The sequence below is a fragment of the Ahaetulla prasina genome, chromosome 1 (assembly GCF_028640845.1).
Source record: "Ahaetulla prasina isolate Xishuangbanna chromosome 1, ASM2864084v1, whole genome shotgun sequence".
In the NCBI taxonomy this organism is placed as follows: domain Eukaryota; kingdom Metazoa; phylum Chordata; class Lepidosauria; order Squamata; family Colubridae; genus Ahaetulla; species Ahaetulla prasina.
The window spans coordinates 79,866,479-79,884,144 of record NC_080539.1 but is presented as its reverse complement, the minus strand read 5'-3'; the positions used below and the strand labels follow the sequence as shown (position 1 = coordinate 79,884,144).

The 17,666-nt window shown below is 34.9% G+C and overlaps 1 protein-coding gene across 1 annotated transcript in view; it reads right to left on the bottom strand.

Moving 5' to 3' along the window:
• PLD5 (phospholipase D family member 5) overlaps positions 1 to 17,666 on the bottom strand; it is a 51,635-nt gene that overhangs the window by 10,784 nt on the left and 23,185 nt on the right. Inside the window, exons 3-5 of the mRNA XM_058165684.1 lie at positions 16,850 to 17,018; positions 11,710 to 11,824; positions 466 to 593 (exon numbers count right to left, since the gene is read on the bottom strand). Coding sequence (XP_058021667.1) covers positions 466 to 593; positions 11,710 to 11,824; positions 16,850 to 17,018 — 412 coding nt within the window. The remainder of the gene's footprint in view (positions 1 to 465; positions 594 to 11,709; positions 11,825 to 16,849; positions 17,019 to 17,666) is intronic.

Sequence of the window (17,666 nt, the reverse complement as noted above, 5' to 3'; positions counted from 1 at the left end):
TGACCATAAACCTATAAACCTGCTGCATTGCACTCAGACTTAATTATTCTGCATAAAGACTATTAATTGCAGAGGATTCTTTAATCAAATTTCCTACCAGCAGTATGAAGAAGAAATAGAAGGACTATTGGAGGAAAAACGCTTTGTATCCAAGTTATATGCCTCTTGAGGATCTAACTGCTGAAGGTGTTATACATGGGAAAATAATGTACACACTGGTACATGGGCAACTGAAACTGAGCCTACTAAAGCTAATAATACTAATAATAGTAGTAGAGGTTGCCATATAGACTATTGTATCATATTACTTTATCTAATTTTAGAAGATTCAGTTAAGAACAGCACAATTTCCGGAGTTATGTCATGAAATGAAATAATTAACCATAATATAAATGATCCACATATACATAACAAGTTAATTATGATTTTTAAAAGAATTTATTTTGCAGTTTAAAGAACTAATACCTGCCCCAGTGAACTCCAATCTAAACTGGCACTTCCAATGTACACATGTTGCTTATCCACAATCCAGAATGATGACTGCAAATGACCATCATTATAAGCAGTTAAATTTACATATATCACTTCTGCACCTAAACAAAATAAAAAATATAACAATTAGAACATGTAATTAAATCATCCTCTCTTAAAGATAATGATTACATAAAGTCACATAGAGCTCAGTGAGACATAGTTCAAAATATCTGAGGCTGAATTTGTTTTAAAAGTAGACTGGCAAAAGTTACAGAATTGTAATTACCCATCTGCAGACTTTCACAGATTAAAATGTGTCTAGAAAATGTTTCTCAATTCATTGTATTCATTTGGATTATGAAAATGGCCTTGAGTTAGTAATTAAGTATTGACTGACACATGGAAGAAGATTATGCTAGGGTAAACAGAGCACTTTGAATTCTTGTAAATGAAGTTTTTCTCATACAATAGTCTTGCCACATTTTTTGAATTTTACAAAAGATAGCATTCTTCAATTTATAACCCTTTTTCTCCTCTGTTTTCTTCTTACCATAAAAAAAGCTGCCCAGGAAGAAAAAGATGGAATAACTGTCCAATATTTTGATTTATAAAGCTAGGACCCCACTGATCCAAACGTATACTGTATCATATCATTACTATACTACAATGTACTGCACACTAAGTATGGTCTTGGAAGACCCTGACAAAAAGTGGCTAAATGGAAAAAAGTTATAGTACATTCCAAACAAAGAAAGAATGAAAAAACAGCTATATCAAAGGTTTTAGGATATAGCACAAGATAGGGTTTTTTTTAGAAGCCTGACAGTGCAAATGATTTATGTTCTTTCTGAGATGAATGAAAATAGTTTTTTGTTTTTGGTCATACATTAAAAGGAAAACATTTCTAGCTTTTCAATGAGATTTTTTTAACTTTAAAAAAGTATTCCTTTATTTTCAAAATGCCACAGCGCAGATTAAAATAAGCAACTGCACAACACGCTGTCAGTGTTATTTAAAATATGGAATAATGGAATGTTATCTACCAGAGGAACACAATTGTTCCTGAAACCCCTCTAAAGGAGGGAGGCATGTCTTCCAAGTCAAGATGGAGCAATCGCGGCTTGATGGCCATAAGCAATCCAGCTGGAATCAAGTGCAGCATTTATGCCACTCCCATTTTTGTCATGCACCCAATAACAAATGTTGCAAAAATGCTCTTTTTTGCCTTAACCAATTGCTTTCTCTAGGCTGAGACACTTAAGAGTGCTACTAAATGTAGAAAAATGAACCTGTTTAAACACTGCTAACAGCCTTTATTAACAATGATAATATTACAGAGCGGCAAAGTATTGTTATTTTTCTGCTCTTATAGCATCCGTGGATTGCTGTCTGGTGGCTTCATTTAGGGTAACCCAGTCCCAGAGAGAGAAAGAATTAAAAGCTCCAGAGAGATGAACTGGGCTGAGCACTGAGGCTTTAGCTGATTCAGAAAGATCTTCCACATGAAAGGAAGCCAGCAGAGGAGCTATAAGATGTTAAAGGAAACTGACTGGTTATTTTGGCAAGCAGTGAGCGGAGTTGACAGAAGAACTGTAACTGTGCTATTATTCCAGCTTGCAGATCTGTAGCTTCCAAAAGAAAATGCTAAGAAGTTCAGTTGTAAGGAAGCTGCAGCAGCCCAGCCAAACCAGTCCTGCTATCTGATGATTAGTGGTAATGCCGTGTGGTGGCAAGGAGAGAAGATATTCTTGACCCAATGGTGACATTAATCTGAAAAGGTTTGTGTGCAGGTGGAGGAGGAACCTAAATTCCCACACCGTCCAGTCCTCTTGTTCAATTTAGCGATGAGAAACAGAGGCCATTTAGAAGGAACGGGACTGGGAGACGTGGGAAAACTAGAGAAAAATACTAGAGATTGCATTGCAGTGGCAAACACTCCTATATGATTTATCTTAGAACTTGGGATAGGAAAAGCTTAAATGGAGGCAAGAAATAGGGGTGGGGGAGAAAACAGAAAACCATATCCTGTCACCTTCCTTTGCTAAGGAATAGCTGTTTATTTCTTGTGAAAACATTCAAGAGTAAAGCAATTGGCTGAGCAGATAACAAGATACTACTTTAGTAAAACTGCCAGGATGTTTAATTTATATTTTACCGATAAAAAAATAAAGAGAGAGTAATATAGATCTATTTCAAGTTATTTAGCTCTCATCAGCTAGCCATACACTTTCTGGGATTCAAACCCAGGCTACTTGCATATTAGGTAGATGTATTAACCTCTAAGCCATGGGCTCTCCTTGCTTTGTCAGCTATACCAGGGGGGAGATTAAATGTTTTCCAGTGAAACCGGTCTATTAGGGAAACCTGGTCTACCCAAATATGGGACAGAGCATACTGCTTTAGCTTTTGCCTTTCAGCCCCAATCCAGGAGCCTTTGCAGGTAGTCATTTTCGCAATAAACTACTTTTTGTGTTAAATTTATATTTTACCGACAAAGAAATAAAGGGAGATTAGTATAGATCTATTTCAAGCTATTTAGCTCTCATCAGCTAGCCATACCAGAAGTACAGGAAGAAGGCTAGAAAGATGCAGCTGAGGGGGTCAGAGCTTTAACAGTGCTGAAATGTCTATGGAGCTGAAGAAGCTTCTTGGATGAGAAGCGAAACATCTTCAAAGAAAAAACAGAAAGTCCAGTTGCCTCTTGAAAAAGCACCTTGGGACAGTACTGAAATATATTTGTTTATGTATTTATTTATTTATTTAAACAATTTATACAGCACATCATCTCATAGCAGTGACTCTAATAAAAGAACACGGAGCAGAAATAATTCAGTATGTTACTTCGGGCTTACATCATCCAAAAAAGTATTCACAAAACAGCCCAACAATGATTTCCCCTTCAGATATCAAAGTATCTTTCCTTTTTTCATTTCTTTGTTGAGCTCTACATTCCATGTTGGAATCTTCTATGCCAGGATTGTCCCAAGATAGACCCCAAATATTGACCCTACTTTCCCAGCCAATAATAACCTTTCTTAGTAAGATAAAGAATTCCTAGACTGGTTACTATCCATGCCACCTGCAGCATTTCCTGTTAAAAGTAAAGATAGGTTTATTTCATCCATGCGTATGCCAATCTGTTAGCTAGGATCTCTAAAGACCATCAACAAGCAAGCCAAAAAACAATTGCCTATTTCCTGCCAACTACAAGGTACATACAAGGTACCAATACATACTTGAGATTGTTTTAACTCTAGAGATTAAGAATATATGTTGATGCTGTTGAGGTATGTTGTAAATGTGGTTTCCAGAAAACTGACTCAAAGTATGATGATGAAACTGTTTTGTGTGTGCAACTAATTGATAATTGTAACTTTTGATATGCTGATAGACCTTCCGGTGCTCCTTTTGAAATATTAAAGAGGATTAAGGTTTATGAAGATTTAGTGAATTATTTCCTTATTTTGGCCCCACTGTGGGCCAAAATAAAATGGGACTGGGGACCATAGACAGGTCACACCTGGCCTTAGTTGTAATAAAAAGAAAAATTAAATCAGAATGAAAATTTTGTGAGGTGTAGAAGTATTACTTTCTTTTTAATGTATTATTTATCTCACTACAGACAAATAATTCACTATAGTAAAGTTTGTATACTTTGTATAATTTGATCCCAAATTATATTTAATTGGTAGTTGTGTATCACTAATTTCAAATAAACTTTGTGAAAAAAGAAGGTGAGATATTTTAAGTAGAAATGACAGTTCTCAGAGAAAAAGAATTCATTGTTTGTTAGGAGCCAAATTATTTAAAAAAGAGATGCAACTGCAATGAGAAGAGCCTTTTTATTTGGATGTGTTCCAATGGCTCAAAGATCGTATCTCCAGACATTTTAAGCTTCACTTTTAGTATTTTTGTCAAAGGCCTGGAGATGTTCCAGAGATTCCATTAATGCACTCTTTGCACTCAAATAGGGTAAGCATAAAAATAGAATGCTCATATTAACAACATAAAGCTATTTTATTATTCATCCAATTTTTAAACTGAAAATTATTTTTATGTTATCCAAGACTATATTTAAAATAGTTTAATTTCTAGTAATACATTCTATTTAAAGAAAACCCACTGCTCTGTGTCTCCTCACTGCTTTTTCATTTATTCAGAGCTGTGAATAGTTCTTTCTCCCTCTAACTTTTTTTTCTTTTTTATACACACACAAACACAAAACACTACATTTTCAAAACAGAACCAAGCCTTGGAGGTCTTCTAGTCTAACCCCCTAATCAAGCAGGAAATTCTATACCATTTCATATTTGGCTTCCGTATTTTTATTGTTTAATACAATCACTGTTATTTTTCTTTATATTTTTATTGAAATATAGTGATATGTTTCAGGAGGTCACTGTTTATAACATATATATTATTACAAAGTACATATTCAGTAATTTTTCTTTTTCTTGTTGATTTTGTTAGTACTCTAATGGTCAAGTCAAATAGGGCAATTACTTAACCCAACAAACAAATAGAATAGAAGAATAGAATTTTATTGGCCAAGTGTGATTGGACACACAAGGAATTTGTCTTGGTGCATATGCTCTCAGTGTACATAAAAGAAAAGATACGTTCATCAAGGTACAACATTTACAACACAATTGATGATAATATATCAATATAAATCATAAGGATTGCCAGCAACAAGTTATAGTCATACAGTCATAAGTGGAAAGAGATTGGTGATGGGAACTATGAAACGATTAATTAAATTAATTAAATTAAATTAATTACTGCAGATTCAGTAAATAGTCTGACAGTGTTGAGGGAATTATTTGTTTAGCAGAGTGATGGCCTTCGGGAAAAAACTGTTCTTGTGTCTAGTTGTTCTGGTGTGCAGTGCTCTATAGCGTCGTTTTGAGGGTAGGAGTTGAAACAGTTTATGTCCAGGATGCGAGGATCTGCAAATATTTTCACGGCCCTCTTCTTGATTCGTGCAGTATACAGGTCCTCAATGGAAGGCAAGTTGGTAGCAATTATTTTTTCTGCAGTTCTAATTATCCTCTGAAGTCTGTGTTTTTCTTGTTGGGTTGCAGAACCGAACCAGACAGTTATAGAGGTGCAAATGACAGACTCAATAATTCCTCTGTAGAATTGGATCAGCAGCTCCTTGGGCAGTTTGAGCTTACTGAGTTGGCGCAGAAAGAACATTCTTTGTTGTCCTTTTTAATGATGTTTTGATGTTAGCTGTCCATTTGAGATCTTGCGATATGATAGAACCCAGAAATTTGAAGGTTTCTACTGTTGATACTGTGTTGTCAAGTATTGTGAGAGGTGGAAGTATGGAAGGGTTTTTCCTAAAGTCTACCACCATTTCTACGGTTTTGAGTGTGTTCAGTTCCAGATTGTTTTGGTTGCACCACAAGGCTAGTCGTTCGACCTCTCGTCTATATGCGGATTCGTCATTGTCTCGAATGAGACCAATCACTGTTGTATCATCTGCGAACTTCAGTAGCTTAACAGATGGATCATTGGAGATGCAGTCATTGGTATACAGAGAGAAGAGAAGTGGGGAGAGCACACAGCCTTGGGGGGCCCCTGTGCTAATTGTACGGGTATTTGATGTGATCTTGCTTAGCTTCACCTGCTGCTTCCTGTTTGTTAGGAAGCTTGTGATCCACTTACAAGTCTGTTCCGGTACCTGTAGCTGGTTTAGCTTAGTTAGAAGAATGTCTGGAATGATGGTATTGAATGCTGAACTAAAGTCTACAAAAAGGACCCTTGCATAGGTCTTTGGAGACTCAAGATGTTGTAGGATGTAGTGCAGAGCCATATTAACAGCATCATCTGTTGATCTATTTGCTCGGTATGCAAATTGCAAGGGGTCTAAAAGCGGATTCGTGATGGTTTTCAGGTAGGAAAGCACTAGCCTTTCAAAGGTTTTCATGACTACAGATGTTAGAGCAACTGGTCTGTAGTCATTCAGTTCCTTGATGGTGGGCTTCTTTGGCACTGGGATGATGGTAGAGCGTTTGAAGCAAGAAGGAACATAGCACATCTCTAGTGATTTATTGAAAATATGGGTGAAGATGGGGGCCAATTGGTCAGCACAGACTTTTAAGCAAGAAGGAGTTATCTTGTCTGGGCCTGGCGCTTTTCCTGGCTTTTGTCTGTGAAATAGGTCCTGCACTTCCTTTTCTGTGATCACTAGGGGTTGTGAACCCAATGAAATGGGGTCAGTTGTAGGAGGCTTGGCTGTTGTTGGTGTGTCTGAGATGGGGGTTGTGGAGATAGGTGGCTGTAGTTTCCTTTCAAACCTTTTACAACTTCAGAGTTTTCTCTTTTGTACCAGTATTTCATAAACTCTTATATGTGAATGCCATTTAAATGTGTGTGTGTATATGTGTAAACATATGGTTGTTGCTGTTTTTCTCAGTATTTATATTACTTAGTTGCAAAGTCCACTTGTTTTGCATTGCACTCACCTTAACTAGTCCTAATCCAATTTAACACTAAGATGAGAAATAAGCCTTTTTAAGATATTATAATTCTATAAAGTCAATATGGAAGCTGTATACGTGCCATTTGTCCTTTTCCAAATGCCAGTATACAGTAGTATTAATACCTATAGGAAAGAGGCTTTCACTGGATAAATTGAACATGCTAAAGCTCCAATACAATCTGGGATTTTATTAGCACAGGAATCCTGTTCTTATGAAGCTCTCCCAGTGTAAAATTCTGCACAGGAAGTTTTATTATATACATATCTTCTATATAAAACACCATTCTAGATCCTGGGTGGCCTCATTTAATAATTTCATGTACTGTATCTGTTCATGTGACAGGGCAGAACCTCATTGTGTAAACACAATGAATTAAGATATTTCTTCTATCAACTTCTAGAATGGACAGACACACTGAAAGCTTCAGAAATATAAACATTTATACCTCTGTGGTCTTAGCAAAGAAAGGCTTTTTTGGGGACTCATTTCAAACGGGTATACAATAGGGGTGAAATCTACTTACCTTGCCTACCGGTTTGGAAGGGCGTGCGCTTTGTGTGCTCCACCCGTACGCACAAGCAGAGCAAGCATGCACACACAAAGTCTTCTGCGCAGGCGCAGGGGGTCAAAAACAGGTTACCTCCTGGTTAAAACTAGGAAGTAATGACATCCAGGCAGGTGGTTGGAGCCTTGTGCTGCCGCAGCTACTGGTTCACTGAACCACATGCCGCCACCGCTACCAGAGCCGGTTCACCTGAACCGGAGCAAACCAGTAGCATTTCACCCCGGTATATAACAAGCCATAAATTATCAGGTTCCATAGTTAAAGAAAGTGTTCCAATGGTTTGGATTTATTTAATAGCTGCATAGTGAAATTCAAATTTTAAAAAAATAGATTCCATATCTCTCCTCAACTATTCATACAGGTCAATTTACATTGTCCATATGTTTGAGTATCAGCAACTTAACATTTTCTAATATTGACCTACTTTCCAGCACCACAGTATATCTCTGCAATCATAGGAAAATTAATGCTTTCTATATTTTTTCTTGTGTGCTACGTTTCCTTTATCTACCTCATTATACTAAGTCAGATAATCAATAAGCATTTTGCAAGTATTTATGCTGAAAGATGAATATGGCATGTCCTACTGAGAATTAAAGCTGTATAATATATCTTTATCTCTCTCACACATACAATATACTTCCCAGTTTAGACTTAACATTTGCATGGTAGATTTTTATTTTTTGTTTTCCCTTCATCCTTTATGGTGATAACCTACTTCTGATTAATATATATACATCATTCTATTCCCTTTAGCAGTTAGCAGAATTTTCACAGTGCAGAAATGGAGCAAGAACTAAGAAACCACAAGAATTAAGGCATGACATAAGACATGGACAAGAAGTATTGAAATATCTAGTTTACACTATAATTCACTCCACCTTAATACAGATACCTTACAACGGACAGTTTAAGTATCCACTGTTTTCTACCAGCATCTGCATGTCTTAAAATCTTATCTATTCATCTTCTAATCTTGAATAAACACTGTCTTAAGGTACCTAAATTCATCTACTCGCTTTAAGTCTTCACATTTATACACAACATATACAGTGAGTCACTACATTTTCCTGTCAGATACAATTGATTATCTGAAGCATTACCTCTGGGCTATACTCTCCATTGTCTCATATAATCTATTCTAAATTTGCTGTGATTTATTTGGGCATCCTCTGCATACAAAAGTACTCTACACAGACATTGACATATCTCTAATGTCACCACAAGTGTTCCATTATGCATTTCTCCGTAAATGCCTAAATCATATATAAGTATTATCACACACATTACTTCCTGTTCAATGCTGAGCCTGTTCTGAACCATTCCATTTACTCTGGGGCAAGTTTACTTCCATCATTTATTGCTTTTATTCACTTTTATCATTAGTTTTCTCCAACACAATGTTCCTTCTCACATTACTGTGTTTTTGAATAACCTCCTAAAAAGTGGAAGTCTGGTCTGCAAATCCCTTGCCCAAAAGATATCATAGCTTCCAAATGTTATGAGACATTTAACAGAGGATCCTATAAATATTTTAGGTTAATTGTATGGTGCTGTCTGATACATTTGAATAGGTTTGCTTTATAATTTGGCATTTCTTTTTCATCCTTCCCCATTTCAGTTACAACTGAACAACGAGAGAGCTTGAAACAGAATCTGCAGGGCATACATTCCATATGTCTTACATTTGTGTTTAAGAACTCACCATGCAGATCTGCAACTTTGAAATACTCTTACTGGCACTTGGTAAAAGGATAGAGAAAACTTTACAGTAGCAGCATGAAATAAAATGAAAAGCCCACTACTCTAATGCAGCTCAGGTAGATTTCAGGTTGCTTGTTCATTTAATAGGACTTTCCACCACCACCCTTCATTTATGCATACTGGCAGATTAATGGCGCCAAATCACTTAACAAGTCTATGAAAGACCTGGGAGTAAAATCAAAGTTTACAGCCAAGTACAGATACAATTCACTGGATCTCATTGAATCTATAAGCGTCAACATTCAAATATAGAAGCTCCATGGGAACTTAAGGGAGATTTTCCAATTTTTCTTTTCCAAATTTCTTTTTCTTTTATTTATGCATGTCTAAATTTCCATGTTATTTTCTCATTCTAGGATAACTTACCACCATTCTGTTGGCCATCTCATCACAGCATCTGGTTTCACACCTCCCTGCAAAGTGAATGAGAAAATGAGCCTGATTTTGATGTGAATTACAAAAAAGTTCTTGAATGGGAGTTTTTTTTAAAAAAAACTTTTACCTCCCACCTCCCAAATAGATGCAGTGCATCTAACCTTAGGCTTCAGAATATATGCTAACAATAAAAGCTCTGAACTTGTTTTTCTCCCTGAATTATTTGGTTAATGAAACTTCGTATAAAAATTAGCTTACATTCCCATAGAGCATCTTGAATAATTGAATGTTGACACGATAATGGTTTAAAGTATTGGTGAGTTGAATGTTGATGAATGTGTTATCTTCACTAGGTGACACAGTAGACTCTTTTAGTGCCTGACATGGACGCAGTAAATGATGAGAGTAAATTATGAGTTACATAAAGGCATAAAAATCCTATTAAAATAGTAACAAGGTAAAGATATAGAGAGATAACTGCAGTGTTTCTACGTTTCTGTAAATGCAGTAGGAAGAATAGAGATAGGTTATTAGAAGGAGAAATCTGCACCTGATTAAAAATTATGGAAATTTTAAACGGCTTATACATTATTTTTCCTATTAATAAACATTACCATTCTTAAAAATTCTCCATAAAACAGATTACAATTTAGGCAAATTCCATCAATGTTCCCCTTGCTAGCCTTGCATTTTAAAGAAATTATATTAGTTACAATAGCAATTGTAAAATAAATACATGGGAAAAAAGAAAAATTAGGGTTTCAATTTTTGAATTTTTTAACTATTTATTTAGTAATGTAGTTATATTATTTAATTATAGTATATGAAATGTATCCTTTATCACACTAGCAATACAAGACCATTTATTTTTTATTGATTGCCACTTCAAGCAGACAGGCTGCATCCTGAGAATGTAAGAAGCACTAGATTTGGCTAACTTCTTAATATTTTTTCATATGCCACAGTTATACAAATAAAAATATTTTTCTCTAAAGAAAATAAACGTATAGATTTGATTTATTTGGCTCAAAAAAATTTATTTCAGAAAAAAACTGGTTTGTTAAATACTACAATCTTCTAGGTCTTCTATACTGTATAAACACTTTACCAATAAAATAATTAAATTGTATTGTAAATGGTGACTATCCAATTTTGCTTCATCCATCAATTACAATATGAAAATTTATTATTTGACAGAACTGAAACAAATAAAATACTGTAGTGCATAGAACAAATATTTCAATAACGTTGAAGACTTCATCATCTTATGTATAAATTGGCAAAAAAATTCTGAAATCTATATAATCTATATAAATCTATATAAAAATTATATTTGGATTCTGTAGTAAACAGTTACATTTTATTTATACATATTGTAGGACTTATATATTATTAATTGCTGTATCACACAGAGACAGAAAAATGTTCAGGTGCTCTCATCATACTAATAGATGTTTATTTTCCAATATGCAGAGAACTTAATTTCAATTATTTTTTTAAAGCTTATTAATACAAAATTGTATTATGAATGTCTCCTCCCAGAGTGTGCCATATTAAAATATATGGTTTATGAAGTATATTTCCATTTGACTTGATTGTGCTCTGTTTTAAAATCATCACAATTCAAAATTAAGTAACACCGAGAGACATACTTAACTCTACCACCATAAACATATATAGCTGTCATATATGCCTGATGTCCAATGTAGGAAACTTGTGATATTGCAGGAAAAAAATGAGTTCATTTGTAAGTTTGTTCTTTGTTTTCTATCAGCATCATTGTAAAGATTTATATATTGAACAACAGTGTTTTCTGTTTTAATATGGATTGGCATAATTTGAACAAAGTGAAACCATTTACGCAATATAAAATACTTAATCATGTTCAACTTTTACACAGAACTAAATGAAAATTGAAAATGCTTGACTTTACAAGGCTTAATCCAGCAATGGTTTTGCATACCATATCAACAACAATATGTGTGACATAAGCAATAGAGCTTTATCAGTAATAAGACCAAAAAAAAGTTCATCCCTTACCCTTTTTTTCCAAGTCATTTAATAATTTGGAGTTCTTGTGAAGAATATCACTCACTAATTTGATTTCAATATTTTGGGACAATAATTCTTCCAATTTTTCAAAAATTTGCTGCCCCTATAAGGAAAAGATTTATTTATTTATTTACGTAAAACATTGATATGGTCACCCATTTTAAACCAAATTTTGGGAAGTTCACAACCCAAAAATAAAAACAATGTATAAACATGGAATTAAAACAAAAAAGGCTAGGTGCTACATCCTTCCATGCATGCCATAACAAGTTCATTCTATGCCAACCTCAGCAGTTGGTGGAAAACCTAGGTGTTAAGTGCTTTTCAGAAGGTTAAGGATGTGTGGAACTTCTAGACCTCAGGTGGAAGAATCTCCATTGGCAGAGGCTGCCATAGAAAAGGCACACTTCCTAAATCCTATAAGATGGCAGCATTTAAAGGAAGGGACCACTGGGATGAGCAGGGATTACATTATATATAAAATCAATGTGTTTATGGAACCTGGGAAGCTTAAAGGAACTCAAGAGAACAATTGACTGCAGAGGAATTTATTTCTGAATGGTTTTCATATACACAAAAAGAGATTTAATATAGATAAAAAGGTAATTGGGAGTTGAAAAAAGATAAAATGGACTCTGAAACTGAATTGTATACAAATTGTATACAAACTTTTGTTCAGATTTGAAATGGAGGAACAGCAAGTTAAACAGTGCGTGATACTATACTTCTATGTTGGAAGTACAAAAGGGCTTCTGTAGTGAAAGGATCAGCCAATGACATCACCATTGCCTGGGGGATGCCCAGATGGGTCTCCTTTCATGTTCCCATTAGGTTGCTCGCTGAAGTCTTACCCATCTATCTACTCACAGTCATCTGCTTTAAAACTGTTGAGTTGGCAGGAGCTGGAGTGAGTGATGGGAGCTTACCCCGCCACATGGCAGCAACCAGGTCTCCAACACAAGTCTACTGATTGTCAGATCAGCACCCTAACCATATGAGCCACTGTGCTCCCCAGTGCATGATAAAATGGGCTAAGAATTTTGGTTATAATATAAAGAGATGAATCAATTGGGAGAAAAAAACAGTTAAAAGGACTGAAATGCACATTGTGTTACAATTTAAGAGGGAATTTTTACTAAATGACCGTTGGCATATGACACCAGAGAAATAAGTTAAGGTGTATAAAGATAGTTCTAATCACTCTTGGCAATGTGGAAAATATGAAGGATCATTTTAACATGCATGGTAGACTTGTGAAAAACAAAAAATATTGGATACAAATAAATATAATGATGCAATGAATTTTAAAGACTCACTTTCAAAGGAATCAGAATAATTTATACTTGGATTTATGGATAACCAATAAGAAAAGATTTATGGAAGATTAGTTTTGTATATGGTAATTGCAATAAGACCACTATATGCAGAAAACTGGAAAAATATTGAAATGCCCACAATAGTAGAATGGATTGTAAAGATGATGGAACATGTGTAAGTGGCAAAATTGACCTACAGTAATTAGGGATATGACAATTATATCTTTATTAAAAGGACTGGAAACCTTTTATGGATGTTTTATGAAAATGAAAAAAAAAATATATGGTTGTGTGTGGATTTGCTGATTAAAAATGGTTGATTATGGGAAGAAGAGAATTATATAATTTTAATCAGGAAAGAAAAAGATGAATTTGTTTCAACAGCTGTAAGTTTATATATATATTCTTTTCGTTTTTCTTCTATCTATATTTCCTTTCATGCTTTTCTTACTTTTTCACCTCACCTCATTTTTCCTGTTCTTTAATCTTTATAATATTTCATATTTCTCTTTAAATTACTTACGGTTACTTACGGGACCGCCTGCTGCTACCGAATACCTCTCACCGACCCGTGCGCTCTCACAGAGAGGGACTCCTCAGGGTGCCGTCGGCGCGACAGTGTCGTCTGGCGACACCCAGGGGAAGGGCCTTCTCTGTGGGGGCTCCCGCCCTCTGGAACGAGCTCCCCCCAGGACTTCGTCAACTTCCGGACCTCCGAACCTTTCGCCGCGAGCTCAAAACTTACTTATTTATCTGCGCTGGACTGGGTTAGTTTTTTAAGTTATGGGTTTTTAATGGTGATTTTATAGTTTAGGGTTTTATATCGGTCGTTTGACCGTTTTTAGTTTTAAATTGGCCGGTTAAATATTTCATTTTAAATGTATTTTAAATTTATTGTGTACCTATGTGTTTTAATAAGGCTGTACACCGCCCTGAGTCCTTCAGGAGAAGGGCGGTCTAGAAATCTAATAAATAAATAAATAAATAAATAAATAAATCTATGAAACAATTTTTAATAAACATTACTTTTTTTAAAAAAAAAACAATGCCACTGGGTCTGTGTGTATGTATGGAGGTGTAAAATATACTGGGTTATATGATAGTGTTTCTATAAAACTTTAAAACTATTGTCTGGAAAAAGGATTTGAAGCTTACAAAGTCATGTAGGTAGTATCAAGGAGAATGATATCTCACATTCCCCTTAAATAAGAACACCGTGCAAGATGTCTAATTTTAAGCCAAAAAGTTAAAATAGTTGGAAGCCTTTACACTATTACAAAAATCAGTGAGCAATTTTCAAAAGCAGTTAGATGCTAAATTTTGACAGCATCTTTGGCATGGGGATTGCAAATTAAATTACCGTATATACTCGAGTATAAGCCGAGTTTTTCAGCACGTTTTTTGTGCTGAAAAACGTCCCCTCGGCTTATACTCGGGTCTATACGGCTTATACTCGAGTTTTTTTTTTAAAGCCCCTCGGCTTATACTCGAGTATATACGGCTTATACTCGAGTTTTTTTTTTCTTTTTTTCACATTTTACCGGACGGCGCGGGGAAGCCCTGCCGGTGCAGTGAGAGGGCGGGGCGGGGGAGCCGCCAGCCTTCTCAGCTGAGGGAGGGAGGGTTTCCCCAACCGGTAGGTGCCTCATTTCCCACCCTCGGCTTATACTCGAGTCCCCAGTTTACCCCAGTTTTTGGGGTAAAATTGGGGACCTCGGCTTATACTCGGATCGGCTTATATTCGAGTATATACGGTACTTCTAAAATTCATCTTATGTACTCTGACTTTTTAAAAGAATTGCAAGGTAGGATAATATTGCAAGCTTCTGATTACATTAAGTTGCTAATCAGCATTTTAGAAAATGCACTGACAGAAACTTGAATTTTGTGGTGATTCCTCTACTAAATGCAAAAAAAGGTTTGATACAATACAAATTACATTTTTTGAGCATGCCTGTAAGTTGTTAAGGTCTTAGTGAGGAGAAGCAAGCTTTCTCCCCAACAAAACATAGTGGCTTTGTATTTGAAAGTCATCTGACTCTAAAGAAGCACTGTCTGTAATTCTAGACCCAGCCATGCATGACGCAACACACAAGTGAAATGAGCTTGTACATGTAGTCCTTGATTTATGACCACAATTGATCCTCACATTTCCATTGCTAAGCAAGACAGTTGTTAAATGATATAAACAGATAACTGAAAATTCCCACGAATTATTGGATGTCAGAGTTCCAGGAAAGATAATTTTCTATTAAATGAATATAATTATAGCTTTATACACAGATACAAAGAGAGATCCCCTTAGTATGGGGATGGACAGATACTGAGGTTTTTTTCTATTTAAATTGTGATTTCTGTAAAAAGATTTAAGTTTCTAGATATCCATCTTTCACCATGAGGTATAATTTAATAACTTTTTAATGGAATCTAAATCTCAAAATCCATTATGTGCACAGCTATGTTATCATTTGATCTTGCCAATATTTTGGCAGGGGCTTGGTTGTTTTTTTACCAAAAAATCAGTTTTTGCAACAGCAAAGGCTGCAAAAACTGAATTTTTTCAAGGCCTGTTTGGCCGATTTTGTGATAATTTAGTCTCTGTTTATATGAAAAATTGACAAATTGGAATTATACCAATTTAAAAATTGCAGGTAAATCCTTTTTAAGAGTATTGGAGCAAAAAGTAATATTAATGTTTGGGATCACCATAATTGTTCCTTATAACAAGTATTGATATGCTAAATATGCTAAATGCGAGAGTGTGAAATAAACAAACATTCAGTTAAAACAGCTTTTGACTTCACAGTTCAAATCTGTATTGTTAGCAATTCCTAAATCTCTAAATCACTTGTTATATTGAAAAGTATTTTAGAAGAGTCTAAGCTTCCAAATTCCTGAATCCGTTTGCATTGAGGTAGGCTGTAAATATAGTTTTTTAAAACAAACAATCCTACTGAATTTCTGATAGACAGTTGAACAATATTAGATAGATATTTGTAATTTATAGGAATTTTGAATTATGAAGTAGGAATATCTTAGTTTAATAAATTTGTGATCTTGTATTTAAAGAATATTAATTACATTGCTTATAGCCTGGAGATTAATTCACAAAATATATTTTTTCATGAATTATATGAATGCTTTTATAAAAAAAATAGACAATAAAATTTTCTTCACATTACTATGAGACTTCACAAACAGCACAAAAATTATATTTGCCATATATTAGAAATACTTTTTATTTTAACCATAATAAAAAAAATTAGGATTGTTTAAAATTGCTGTGATAAACTAACATATTACTAAAGAACAAACAGAAAGGAATTTGACTAACAAAATGGGCACTTGTTTATCCTTTATTGTAACTTTCCCATTCTCATTGAATAACAATTTCCAGAATCCCAGCTGGCATCATTGCAATCCGACAGCCAGGAGAGTGTCAGGACAGTTTATTAGAATATGAAAACTAATTTAGTAATTTTGAAAGAGGTTTCTTTAAAAAGAATTTTATTTTTTGTCTAAATACATATGAAAATATCATTATAATAAAACATGAAAAAGTCCATGATCAAGTTAGGAAACTCTTTATAATCTGGAATCACCATTTTCAGTATTAAACTTATACGATCTGAAATATTATTACTTATTCTGAAAGGCTATTCTACAGGCAACTGCTTCAATCTCACAATGAGAATAACCTGAAATTATTTTCTTATTTAAATAAAACCTGAAGGATTCAGACTCAGGCAAGATTGAACGGTAAAACTGTAAACCAAGCAGACAATAAGACTTGAAAAATTTTTAAAATGTACCTGCCATGAAGTTGGATGACTGTGACTGAGGTTCCATTGGGAAGACACTATGTCAACAGATGCTTTAGCCATACTAAGTAAATTCATCCACCCCTGGAAAAGAGACAAATGGGATGGTGCACTGTCTGAATAGTTTATGCCTTCAGGAATATTTTCCACAAGAACAACTCTGAGAAGACACAAAGAAAACACAAGACAGCTTATCAAATGTTCCCATTTTAGAAATGCATCAGCTCTCTGGGGCTTTCTTTATGGTAGGTGGAGTGGTGGTGAAATCTTCAATCTCTGCCTGTCAAGCACTAGGGAAATCAGGAGATCCAGGCAGTTCAAATCAGTATAAAGATTTATTGCAAGTTTAAGCTCTTTACAAGAATCTGATCAACTGGCGGTCAAGGGAAATGAGCGGGAGATCAGAGAGGCATTCCTAGTAGGCTGGACTTAGATCTCTTGTGGGTGTTCAAGGACTCGTGCCTTATAACACCTTTGACCTTTCCCTCAGGTTCAGCCTGGTCATCTGTTACACTGCCTTAACTGAAGATTTGGGGCTTGGATGGGAGGGGGGGAATTGTGGTACGTTACTCTGCACATACTTGTATCTCTGCTAGCTTCCTTCTTTGTTATGCTAATTGTTCCCAAATTAGCATTAATGATTACAAATGCTATCTGCTTTAAGTTTTAATTATGTTTAGGATTATAGAGAACAGTAAGTCAGACATATTAGAATCTATATTTGCTTTCAGTTAGTATAGTGCTGCCTAACTTAAATGATAGTTTGACTCTCTAACATCTCAAGACACAACCCTTTACCAATCTTGCT